The following is a 13,670-nucleotide window of genomic DNA, read 5'->3' as shown; positions in this document are numbered from 1 at the left end:
ATTTGCAACCACCTAATGATGAATAACATTGAATGTCTTACGTGCTTATTTGCCATCTATATATCTTTGTAGCTATTTCCAATTTTTTGGCCCATTTTAAAAAATGGAGTTGCTTGTTTACTCAATGTTGAATTTTGATAATCTGTATTTTCTGGATACAAGAACGTTTTTAGATACAACCTTTGAAAATATTTTTTCCCAGTGTGTGTCTTCTAATTTTAATGAAGCTAAGTATATCAATTTTAATATAATTCACTTTCTTTAATAGGTATAGAGCTATTCAGATTAGTTTTTTTTTTTTTTTTTTTTTCCCGGTGGTCGGGGCGGGTTGGAATTTCACTCAGTTGCCAAGGTTGGAGTGAAGTGGTGCAATCTCGACTCACTGCAACCTCCGCCTCCTGGGTTCAAGTGATTCTCCTGCCTCAGCCTCCCAAGCAGTTGAGACTACAGGTTCCTGACACCATGCCCAGCCTGTCTTTTTGTATTTTTAGTAGAGACAGGGTTTCACCATGTTGGCCAGGCTGATCTCAAACTCCTGACCGCCATTGATCCACCAGCCTCAGCCTCCCAAAGTGCTGAGATTACAGGCGTGAGCCACCATGCCCAGCCTGCATTTTATTGTGGATACGTAGAACCTTACATTTAATATGGCTCCTGACACTGGTTAAGTTTAAATCTTCATCTTGCTATTTGCTTTCTATTTTACCCACGTAGTATCTGTTCCTTTTTTCCTGCTTGTCAGTCTTCTTTTAGGTTGAGTATGTTACAATTTCATTTAATCTTTTTTGTTGTCTTACTAGTTGTAACTTTATTTTACTTTTTTAATGGTTGCTTTGGGGTTTATAGTATGTATCTTTAATTTATCACAGTCTGATCCCAGTGATAATGTACAACTTCACATAGAATCTCACACTAGCACAGCTTTATTCCCCTCTTGGCCTTTGAACTATTATTGTCATGCATTTTACTTTTACGTGTTATATACATTACAGTAAGGTGTTTTTATGTTGAAACAGAGAAATAAGAAACCTATTGTGTATGTTACCTATGCCTTTACTGTCACTGTGCTTTTCATCCCTTTGGTGGCTCCATATTTCTGTCAGCATCATTTCCTTCCCATCTGAAAGACTTCCTTTAATATTTCTTTTAGTGTGGGTCTGCTGGTAAATAAATTCTTACAGATTTTGTATGTCTAGAAAAAGCGTTTTGCTTTTAAGATATTTTCACTAGTTGTTAAATTCTAAATAATGTCTTTTATTTCAATATTTGAAGGTGCTATTCCAATGCCTCTCACTTGCATTCTGTCTAGTAAGAAATCTGCCACAATCCTATCTTTGTTGTTCTGTATATAACATGTCCTTTTTTGTCTGCCTCCTTTAAGGACCTTCTCTTTATCACTAGTTTTGGGAAACTTGATTATGATCGGCATAGAGTTTTCCACATTTTTGTTGTTCCTAGGTATCTTTGAGCTTTTTGGAAATATGGGTTTAAAAGTCTTAAATTTGGGAGATTTGGGATCATTATTTCTTATTTTTTCTGCCCACCCCTTCTTTGCCTCAGGTACTCCAATTACATGTACATGAGACCAGCAGAAATTGTCCTACATCTCAGTGATGTTCATTGCTTTTCATCTGTATCTTCTCTCCCGCTTTTTGGATAGTTTTTATTGCTATGTCTTCGAGTTCACTAATCATTTATTCTGCAGTATCCTATAGGTATTAATTCTGTCCCATGTATTTTGCATCTTCTATCTTATAGCTTTCATCTCTAGAAATTTGATTTGGGTCTTTTTAAATATCATACATGTCTTTACTAACTTTTTGAACATGTGGATTATAGCAATAACTATAATTCTCTGATTATTCTAACATCTATGCAAGTTCTACATTGGTTTCAAATGATTTTTTTCCTCCTTATTATAGGTAATATTTTCCTATGAATTATACCTGTTAGGTGCTGGATTTTTTTTTTAATTCCTAGAATATTCTTGAGTTTTGTTCTGGGATACAATAAAATACTTGAAGTTACTTGATTCTTTTGAGTCTGGTTTTAAAAATTTATTGGGTGGGACCAGAACTGTGTTTAGTATAGAGCTAATTATTTCCCACTACTGAGGTAAGACCCAGTGCCCCACAAATTATGAGTTTAAACCATGATTAGGGGGATCAAATTACTTTCAGATATTAGCATAAGCTAAACCTATTTAATAAGTAAACCAACACCACCCTATATCATGTGTCTCAGAGGCAAGATTTTGAATTTTCCTAATTTGAACCATCTACATCATGGCTTTCAACCAACTGCTTATAATATGGGATTAAATGTCCTCAAATTAATTGTATTTATGAGCTCACTTCCATCTTCTTCACAAGTTTCAAAAATGTTAAATGTCAAGGGTCCTCTCTCTCATAGGTCCTCATGTGCGATACATCCAAAAGCCTGACAGCAGTCCCTGCTCCATTACTGACTCCGTCAAACGGTTCCCCAAAGAGGAGGCCACAGAGGGTAATGCCACCAGCCCACCACAGAACCCACCCACCAACCTCACTGTGGTCACCGTGGAAGGGTGCCCCTCATTTGTCATCTTGGACTGGGAAAAGCCACTAAATGACACTGTCACTGGTAAGATCATGGCATGAGGACTGTGGTGGTGGGAAGCTTTGATAACAGGATACCCTGGGAGTGGGGTACCCTGGGTCAGTGGTGACATGTGAAGCATTTCTGGGGAAGTGCCAGACTAGCAGTTTTGCTGTCTTGAAGGCACATTATTGTCAACAGTGTCATAGGATGAGAAAAGATCCCCTTTGTCCTTGTTAGGGGCTCCCTATTAATTTAGTAGATCTCTTCAAGCTGCATTCTTTCTATTTCCTCTCAAAACTCTTTTTCACACCATAAAGAAGCTAGTCTTTCATCACCAAGAAAATTACAGAAAACATGAGTTGCCATTACGCAGATTAATATTAAACTAATTTTTCTTTCACCAACCAATTTCTAATTGACCTAGAACTTTCTAGCAGGCTAAAGGTGACTTCAACTGACTTAGGATAAATAAAAACAAAAATTCTATTCCTGATTAGTGTACTGCTCATCTTATTTTGATTCTGTTACCACCCACCAGTTCCTCTAAAAATGATTGTGAAAAATAGGAAACCCTGAGACACTCTTTGAATTTGTTATACAACAGTTTGATTCTTCATAACAAAAAGGATAGTCAAACCAGAGGAGGAAGAAACAAGACTAGCAAGCTAAATCAGGTAGAGGACATAGCAAATAGCATGGCAGGTGAATTCCTGCCACCTGTCACTTGAACTGGTTTTACAAAAAGGGACTGAGATACAATCGAGTGAACTATATTCCTCCCGCTGAGTTGGCTTCTTTCTCTGGGTTGATGGGCACATATTCACCTCTAGTGAAGACATCCAAGTTCAGTTGCTTCTGCATGTCCCTTCTATACTGAAGTAGAGAAAAGCACACCCAAAAACTTGACCATAGCCTGGATCCTTGGGCAACTTCAAGTTGTTAGTTATAAGCATCATACATAGTCTGATAGTCCAAGAGGATGCTGACATAGATTTTAATCCCAAACGAGCTTTATTTTAGATATGCAACTGGTGTATAGAATTAACCTGTTTGAGCCTTAGTTTCCTTAGGTGTAATAATAATAATCCTCATTGTTATCAACTTATCCTGAGGAGAAAATTAAATAAGATATTTGAATATGCGGCATAAACTAGAAATTGTTAAATTAATGTTTATCAGTAGGAGCAATTTTTGTAATGTTGGTGGATTTATGAAAAGACATTAGCATTTTCATTAAAATGGGAAAGATATAAAGCACAAAACAAATGGATATTCAAAAGCTAGAATTCTGAAATTCTAAATGTCTTTTTAATTAGGAAGGAAGCTTGTAGGTCCATTTTGAAAATTCTGATCTTCCAGAAAAAAAAATTATTAAATCAGCTTTTAAAACTTGAGCCAAATGGAAATCAGAGAAGACAGGCAATAGATGTTTCAGCTACTAAAAGGCAGGGTTAATATTAAGAGGAATGTCATACAGTTGATAAGAAATGTCCCAAGCCAAAGGTGCTTTTCGAAGGTGGTTGCTTTGGTGCATAACCAACTGGACTGTCATATAAATTGTTCTTTTGGTGATTTAGCAGCACACGAACCTTTCCTATTGAAGTCTTAAAATTTTTGTAGTCACATTTTCAAACTACAACTCCAGGATGATAAATAATAATAGAAGCAGCATAATAATAGATACCACCCGTTGAACAAAATACATGCAAAATACTGTTGGGCACTTTCCATCTGCACCTAGTTTAATCCCCACAAGCAGCACTATAAGGAGATATTATTAACATTGTACAGATGGGAAGACTGAGATCTTCCCATTCCCTTATTCTAAATTTCAAGTTCAAGGTAAGTGGCTTAATTTGCTGTTTCCATTAAGCTATGTGGTTTTTTTTTAATCAGTTTTACTTGCATTTTAAGTCCTTCCATCTTTTTCTAACAAATATCCCTTCACAGCTGAGGAAAAAATACAAAATGGACAGATTTTAATTCAGAATTCTCTTTCTTTCCATCTCTCTTTCCATTCTGTTAGGAGAGCCAGCTGAGAGATAGTTTGGAATCAGAAAGTCTCGGTGACAGTACTAAATAACAATCATCAGTCCTTTAATGGCTGCACTGATTGTATCGAGAAACCATGGTCCTGTCTTCCAGTTTAATTTTTAATTTTTGGAAGAATGGTCATAAAAAATTGTTCAGAAAAAATCATCCTCCTCTTGGGTTTTTTTAAAATATATGATTACAAATCCTCCTAAGGCTGGGCACAGTAATCCTGTACACAGTAAGGCTGTAATCCTAACACTTTGAGAAGCTGAGGCTGGCAGATCGCTTGAGCTCAGGAGTTCAAGACCAGCCTGGGCAACATGGCAAATCCCTGTCTCTACAAAAAAATTAGCTGGGTGTGGTGGTGCACTACTCAGGAGGCTGAGGTGGGAGGCTAGTGTGACCCCGGGAGGTGAGGGCTGCAGTGAGCCGAGACCCTATCTCAAAAATAAATACATAAATAAAAACCCTCCCCAAATATAAATTGATGATTTGGGGTCTACCTGGGTTATTCTCGTTTTTTATTTTATTTCCAATAGTCATCTCATGCCGTTGGGCTCCGCTCACAGCAGAAAGCCCTAATATAACTTGCTAGATCTTTGGCAGCCTTTTCACCTTATCTGATGCCCAGTACCTGCGTATTTCTTCTTATTAATGGAGCTGATTTTGAGTAGGGTTTTGTTTGTTTTTGTTTGTTTGTTTCTTTTTAGTCCTCTGTATCATCTCATCACATGCATTAAACTAAGTCTCAAATGAGAGCAGGGAAAACTAATTAACAAATGTGTAAATTGCATTCCCTTATTCTAAATTTCTTTCCCTTTTGATGAGCCCTGCAAGTTTATAGAAATGTGCCTTTAAGTGAAATTTAGGCAGACTTCTATGCAGACTTTAAGGACATTGTTTTGTTTTTTAATGCAAGGAAAATAAGCGAGCATATGTAGGCAGTGGGTACAAACACCCACTACTTCTGTAGTTCAAAATAGTGAACTATAGAAAAGTCTAGTTTATTATTTGGTTAACATTTATTTGCTGCTGTGATACTCAACTCAAAGAAGTTTTCTGCAGCAATATCATGTATCCAGTAGCCTTTACCCCAACTACAGTGCAAGCCCTGTAGAGCAGAAAACACGTAGAATCAGGCACCATGCCTCATACAGTGCTTTTCCAAAATGGGGCTTTGCAGCGTGGGTGGACTATCTGTCTGACTCACCTAACAAAATCAAAGGCTGTGTGTCCAAAGCAACCACAGTCATGGCGTGGGTCTTCACCCGTTACTAGGCTTTCCATTGCCTCTGATAAAAGAAATGCAGAACGGTCAATGAGCAAATCCCCAAATGCTTCTGGAACCTTCATCTGCTGACCATCCCCCTATAGAAATTGCCAATGTGTAAGATCAGTATGTCTCTAGAACTTCAGTCTTAATTGCTCACTTTATGTGAGTGACTTTTTTATGCTATTAGCTTCAGGAGCAATTAAATCAGCCAAGAGATAAAGACAATTATCTGTTGGCTTTTTTCACTTTACAGAATATGAAGTTATATCCAGAGAAAATGGGTCGTTCAATGGGAACAACAAGTCCATTCAACTTACAAATCAGACGTTTTCCACAGTAGAAAATCTGAAACCCAACACAAGGTAAGCCACCAGTGCTATTCCAGGTAAATTCTGAGAGTGCAAAAGTTATAACCATGACGAAGGAAAGAAATGATATCATCTCTGTCTTGAGGGGGGCTCTAGCTTCCACTGCATTCTTGGGTTTTCTATATATAGCACAGCATACCTCGGAGTCATGTTTTGCAAATATTTGAATTATTGGTGGGTTTAAAGGAGCTGACAAGATTATCTTGTTAATAGTATGGCATCTTTAAAAAAATTTTGATAACAAATCTTGATATTAACTAAACATTAGAGGAAAAATGTCTGTGGAACAGTGACAACTGGACTGTGTACGCTATAAACTAGATTTGAAGACCAAAAAATTAAAATGTTATGCTGTAAAGGAGACTGCAAGTCTTGTGCCAAAATATAGGTGAAAGTTTTAGTAAGTTAAGACTTAAAATAACTACAGACTAGTCTCAGGCACAGCAATGCTTTGCTTTGGGACCTTTCATCATGGATAAAATGAAATAGAGCTGTGACGAGAGTTACGTATCTTTAACATTGTTATATGATAACTTTTCTAAGTATCCCTATTTATTACACATTGATACCAGATTGTTCATATTGCTGTACAGTTCTGTGATTTTTTTTCAATGTAATATATCCAACATTTTATTAGATCATTTTATTATTGAAAGAAAAATAAGGGTCTTAGACATTTCTAGAAACGTAGTAGGGAAGCTCCAAGTTTTCTTTTTTTCATAATGTTCACATTGTTATCAGTTGATTGAATTGAATTGGCTACTGATAGTGACACTCAAGAGAGCCTATCTTGGCTCTGACAGTAGGAAGACTTCTAATCTTTTGTAGAAAACGAAGCACCATCTAATTCATCACAGGCAGTTCACTGTGTATAAACTGGTCCGATACTGCAAAAAGAATACTTCTTTCACAAGCATGGAGTTTTTCTTTAAAGTTCTCTATTGTAAGATATATTTTACAACTGCTGATTTTCTTAAACGATTTTTAGCCAAAACAAGCATAGTAAAAGCCCATTTCATCTTGGTTCTGTTTCTTCAGTATTTCCTTAGATTGAGAGGGGGAGAAAGCCTGTTTTTACCACAATATATGTGAGGAATGAGTAAAAGAAAAGGTCACTTAATTTGGACTTTTTAATAGGTGAATTTGTGCTTATGAAACTTGGTTTTTCTCTTCAGTTTTCTTTTTATTCCACTTAATGAAAAATGACTCATAAAGTACAATGTTCATTTAGAAATGAACATTTAGACGTGGTTTTTTTCTGAATTGGACTTTCCTCAGATCTTCTCACAGTGCACCTACTAGTTCATGACCTGAATGTTGAATATATTTATTCCAGTATCATTTTAAACCCAATTTGTTTGAAAAAGGTTTGCATTTCCATTCAGCTAATATTCATTAAGTGTGGCTACACACATGAATAAACATGGTGGCTGCCCTTGAACTCAAGGCTGGAGGGGAGGCAGTTAATATTCTACACAACTATTCTTATGTCGAATATTCTACATGAAGTAGTGAGAACTCTAAAGGAAGCATGCCCAGGGTGCTATGGGATCCCAGGGCAGGAGGCACTACAAAATGTCTGCAGAAATTAGGAAAATCTTCCTGAAGAAGGTGACACCTGGTCTGAGGCTTGAAGGATGAGTAGGAAGGAGCTAGCCAGGTGACTGTAGGGGAAGAGAGCGTTACAATAGCACGTGTCAGTACATGGAGGCCCAAAATGGCATGGTTGTGTGCAGTGAAAAATGGGCTATTTTTTCGTCAACTTGAGTAGTGATAAGTGGATGGAGACAGAGGAACCAGAGTGGGAGGCCAGGGTGTAGAGGGACTTATAAGCCAGATCAGGAAATGGGGAGACCCTGAAAGGTGGTAATTGGGAGGTTGACTTGCTCCAACATTTCATTTGTGTTTTCTTTTTGGCTTTTAGTTGGAATAATCACTTTTGATATTTGAGCCTATTCATACTCAGCAACAGTTGCTGGAATAAATCTAACAAAAAATAATTTTTGTTAATGTCTTGGCAAGAGTGGCATTTGAGCATCTGACTTAGCTGGTGAAGTAGGTGGGGAAAAGAAAAGTGCCCCAGGGCTAAGATTCATTTTATTCTGTAATCACAGGTCATGGAGCTCACATGTAGCTTCTGGTTATACTTGTTTTAGGACTCATTCTAGCTGTTTCCGGAGATTGCCTCAGACAAAAAGACAGCATGGCCCTCTTTATCCTACCCTTATCATATATGTCTTGCTTATTGCTCCTGTCTTTCATCATTGGGCCTTCTTAGGAGGACCCCTAAAACCTATCCTTACCTCAAGATTAGCAAAGCCCAGGCAAGTCCCTGTCTAAATCTATCTTTGGGAAAAAGCAATGTTAAATCAATTTCAGGGCCTCCTAAATCAGGATTCCATGCCGATTTTACCACTAGCACTAATTTCAGGCCATTCAGTGTGTCTATGTGTGGCTTAATTAATATTATTTTAAGAACTTAGTATGGTTCAGTGAAATCCAACAGGATATCAGAATCATTAATTTTCATATAAATGATTTAGCCAGGATGATACTGGTAGTCCCTAACTAATGGATCATGACTTAGGAGTTGTAAATAGTAGTTTGAAGTAAAGAACATTTTTCCATTTAAGGAAAAATGTAACACATATGGATGTAAAGATGCTTTCATGAGCACTGTGTTTAGTCCTCAATACATAAAACTTTATGGTGGTCAAGGAGTTCAATAGATTCTAGCCCCCGATGAGCCTGTGAATGCATTTCATCTCTCTCTTACCAGGCATGTCAAAGATTCACGTGTCTGTTCAACAATGAGCAAAAATGTTTGGGAAAGATTAAAATGTATTGAAACCTCCATTAGAAAAAAATAATGAATTATGGAACATGAGGTAAATTACTTCAATTAATTTCAGATTTCTGAAGCTTCAAAGTATCTGGGGAAACAAAACTAACATACCCATTAAGTAACTGGGGAGCATAAAACAGCATACCAAGTAAGTGTAGGATTGAGACAGAAGTTCTGTGATCTAGGAAAAAAAGCTTCATAGAATACCTGAGACTAGAACTTGATAAAGAATAAGATGGAAGGGGTAAGCCAGCAAGGAAATGAAAAGGAACAACGGTATTTTTCTTTCTAATCAAATCCATACACACGATTTAGGTGAAATACAAGTCATTCTCCAATTTACTACTGACAGCAAGACTACAGCCAGAGTGAGAAAGTCGTTAGTGTCCACACAGCATGAAAAGCCTTTTTCATACTACCTTGAGTTGTTAAGTCAAGGTTTCTTTCCATTTTATTTCTTCTACCCAACCAAGATCCATGCTAATAAAGGACACCATAAAATAAAGAGGAAATACGTACAGGATGTAGCCACCAGGTGGCTTTTATTAGCTGTAAAAAATAACTCTAGGCCGGGTGCAGTAGCTCACACCTGTAATCCTAGCACTTTGGGAGGTCGAGGCAGGTAGATCACCTGAGGTCAGGAGTTCGAGACCAGCATGGCCAACATGGTGAAACCTCGTCTCTACTAAAAATACAGAAAATTAGCTGAACGTGGTGGCTGGCACCTGTAATCTCAGCTACTTGGAAGGCTGAGGCAGGAGAATCACTTGAACCTGGGAGGCGGAGGTTGCAGTGAGCCAATATTGTACCACTGCACTCCAGCCTGGGCAACAAGAGTGAAACTCCATCTCTCAGTCAATCAATCAATCAAGTCATATTTCAATGCTTGGGGGAAATCTTGAATCAAAATGTATGGTAAAATTGAATTTTTAAAATAGATAAAGTTTGAATTATAGCTGTTAAAATTCCCCCATGAGGTTCTGGAATTCCCTGTTTGAATAACTGGAAGATGGATCATAGTCTGAAATAATTATTACAGCTCTGTTCCAATCCTAGGAAATACATGTAAATCATTTATTTTAGTAGCATTTTCCATCACTTGTCCTGACTGAAAAACATGAGATCTGAATTCAGATAATAATTACTGGCTAAACTTTAGACACAGACATGTTGCAGTAGAGTTTCATGTTAGAACACTTAACCCAGGAGAAACAAGGCAGGGATTTGAGATCTATAGAGTGTTTTTATTAGAAATTCTGAATGATCACATCCTAATCCTAAAACAGAGTGACAGTGGACTATTCCTCTATTTTTCCTTTCACAGTGTATACCAACCTTCTCCTGCCTGTTTTTATGACATGCGCAGGTTTTTATCTAGTCTGCAGAAGCTCAAATAATTGTCCAAAGTAAAGGACCATCCAGTCGCTGTTTTGCTAATGGTAGTTTAGCTCCACACCTAGCATTAGATGTTCTTGTCAATAGAGAGCCGCATGGCTGTTCTAGGGTGCTGGGTGCAGCTCCCAAGGGTGGCACGGGGAGTTCCCCAGCCTGCCTAGCAGCTGCAGTGTGCTGTGGTTACATATATACACAGGGAAGGGGGTGTCATTTGTGGCGTGATGTGATTGTTTTAGTTATGATGCAAAAGAGATCTGTTAACACAGGCAAATTTCATCTCTTTAGGGGATCCCTCTCTCACCCCCTACTCCTAAAATAAAATGTAGATATTGGTATCCAGCTGAATCACTACTCACTTAGCCCTCTCTAATACTTTCCATTTATTTCTAACCTAGAAGTTCTCTTCTAACAAACAAGTACTGTGTGTTCTAAGTGGGAGCCAAATGAGAACACATGGACATAAAGAAGGGAACAGAAACAGACTCACTGGAGGGTGAGAGAAGAGAAAGGAGCAGACAAATCAATTATTGAGTGCCAGGCTTTATACCCGGGTGACAAAATAATCCATACAACGAACCTGTGACACAAGTTTACCTATATAACAAACTTGCACATGTACACCTGAACCTAAAATAACATTTAAAAAAAAATCCTGCCATACAATTACCCAAGAACACCAATCCTCTATCTCCTTAGGCAATGTGTGGCTGTTGTTAAACTAAAACAAAAATATTAAGAGCCTCTCCTATCTAGAGCAAATCACTTTGAAAAGACCACTATGATTAGCTTTAGTGCTGTGACTAGAGGAGCTGATATGTCTTAGTAAGTCTTACACCACTGCTTATAGGGACAGCGAGTGTGGATTATTGATCTCTTACGTCTTCTCCAGCTCTAAAATGGTATAATTCTGTGATATTCAAAGCCATGCATGGAGTCAGTCAAAGAACTGAAACTGAAAATAAAACTAAAACCTAGGTCAATTCCGTAAGTGGAATTGTCCTAGTAAACTTTTTTCCTTTAAATCTGTCTACAGTCTGCAATTTGTTTTCAGATGAATTGTTTTTAGCACACACTTTGATAATCCATTGAGGGACTGAGTTCTTCCTAATGAACTGGCTGGGCAAATGGATGGGCACAATCACTGCACTTTTAAAAAAGCCCTTTAATCCTACTCTTCTCTTCCAATGAGTTCACTTCTCTCCTTACTTTACTGAAAAATTGATGAATCCGTGGTGTGTGCCAGACTTACATGTGGTCTAACAATTTCCTATGGAAAATGTACTGTCTGGTAATTAAGATAAATCAAATTCACCTAATCTGCCCAAGTACTTTTCTTGACCTCTGGCTTGGGAGGATTTTGAAGAGTAATTCTTCCTCTAAGAGTGAAACCTACCAAAGTATCCTATAGCTGGCAGCAATGATCGTTTGGGACTGTTGTTTATGTGGATTTAATAAAATGTTGGCACTGGTTAGCTGGAACAGAGGCAGCAACTTCTTATACACTGTCAACTGGTTGAATGATGCAGGCATGTGGAATAGCCATTATATCCTTTTCACAGTGTTTCTGCGAAATTCTAATCTCTGTATGTTCCGTATTAACTTTTCAACATCTCTTCTTATGGGCCTTGTAGAAAGGAGTAAAATAAGCTGCCAAAGAGTCAGCCATTTTATTTAGTTTGTGGTAGGTGTGGGCAGCAGAAGAGCAATTCCTTGTTGAAGAAGAAAGTGCTCAGTTTAGCAACTTTTCATTGAGCAAAAGAACAGCTCTTTAAAAGTACATGACTCCACTAGTCTATAAAGAGAGAAATTCTTCCCTCTCATATCACTATATAGTTTTTATGACTGTTTCTTCGCATTCCTTGGTATTTTGGGAGGGAGTGGGAGAAAGTGCTAACAGTACTACAGAATTAGAGTGCAGCCCAACTCTGGGATTTCTGTGTCCCCACAGAAATAAGGGAACACCAAAAAAACACCCCTTATGGCATAATAGGCAGCTAGTTTATGATCCCACGACTGCTGATACCCTAGCCTTTTCTGACTTCTAAGTGCACCCTTGGCTCTCCCCTCTTGCTCCTTATCTGTGTTCCCAGATCTGTACAATGACTTTACATGTGGCAGGTATCCAGAAATGCTTACCATAATCCTTCAATGTCCTTGGACTTAAGCTTACCCAAACTGATTAGATTCTCCTTTCCCATGTTGAGCAGCCTTTACTCTCTCTTCTTATTTTTTTCTTATTTGACTTTTCCATTTATCTCCCTCTGACTAAATCCTCACCTGAATGGAGATCAAATATTTCAAGACTACACTGGGGGTAAAAATCGGCCAGCTAAACAACTCAAACCAACAAGCAGCTACAGGGTGGACTTTCCATATAAAAAGCAGTTTGCTTGAGGTTTGTAAGACTTTTGTTAGAATGAAAACCAACTTTTTAAACTAGTAAGGAGTATATAACTGAAGTTTATCAAATAATAAAAACTTTACTTCAGTTTTAATTGTAGGCAAAAATTGAAGGAAAAGGTTATAGAAAGGATCGAAAGGGGATAGGGAAGGCCAAGTGTCTGCTCGACCCAGATCTGAAGGTTACCTTGAGGACATTCCCACCACTTCCACTGCAGAAGAAATCAGTCTGAGGCTACAGTCCTGCAGGTTGGAGGTTCTGTCTCTTAACAGTTGTGCTCATGAACCAGAGATCACACTTTTGAAACCCTAGTTTTTCACTTTTCAATGAACTGATGTATTTCTTTTGTTGTTCTCACGCTGATTTTTACAGCTGCTCTCAAACTGTTGGTGTCAAACCCCTATTATGCCGCTCTTCTGAAGTAATGCTTTGCAGTGCTTTCTGGACTCAATAATAATATCTTAATATATTAACATATCTTAATATAACATTTCTTTTCTTAGACTATGGATCTATGTTGATGGCATGCAGAAAGGTTTACCTGTTAAATTTTTGATCTTTCCAATAACCCATGGGCTATGCCCTTCTTATAACCTTCACAAGCAAAAACCAAATTTATGTGGCCATAAGGACTGTCAAATTCCCCAGTAATATAAAATCTTTAAAAAAATCCTCGATATAAATATAATACTAGTCAATATTTATAACTACTATGTCAGGCACCTTGCTTTTACATGCATTCTCATTTAATCTTCACGGATACTTTTATACCCT

At 37.7% G+C, this 13,670-nt stretch overlaps 1 protein-coding gene across 9 annotated transcripts in view; it reads left to right on the top strand.

Moving 5' to 3' along the window:
* The window catches only part of ABI3BP (ABI family member 3 binding protein), a 243,215-nt gene that overhangs the window by 220,559 nt on the left and 8,986 nt on the right, over positions 1-13,670 (top strand). For all 9 annotated transcript variants that reach the window (XM_064374567.1, XM_064374565.1, XM_064374564.1 and 6 more), the window contains 2 exons: positions 2,413-2,622; positions 6,141-6,249. In XM_064374567.1, coding sequence (XP_064230637.1) covers positions 2,413-2,622; positions 6,141-6,249 — 319 coding nt within the window. The remainder of the gene's footprint in view (positions 1-2,412; positions 2,623-6,140; positions 6,250-13,670) is intronic.

Source organism: Aotus nancymaae, unplaced genomic scaffold (genome assembly GCF_030222135.1).
Source record: "Aotus nancymaae isolate 86718 unplaced genomic scaffold, 86718_ANA_hifiasm-v0.15.2.pri h1tg000011l, whole genome shotgun sequence".
NCBI lineage: Eukaryota > Metazoa > Chordata > Mammalia > Primates > Aotidae > Aotus > Aotus nancymaae.
The sequence above is the reverse complement of the archived record's forward strand: the minus strand, read 5'-3'. Positions and strand labels throughout refer to the sequence as shown.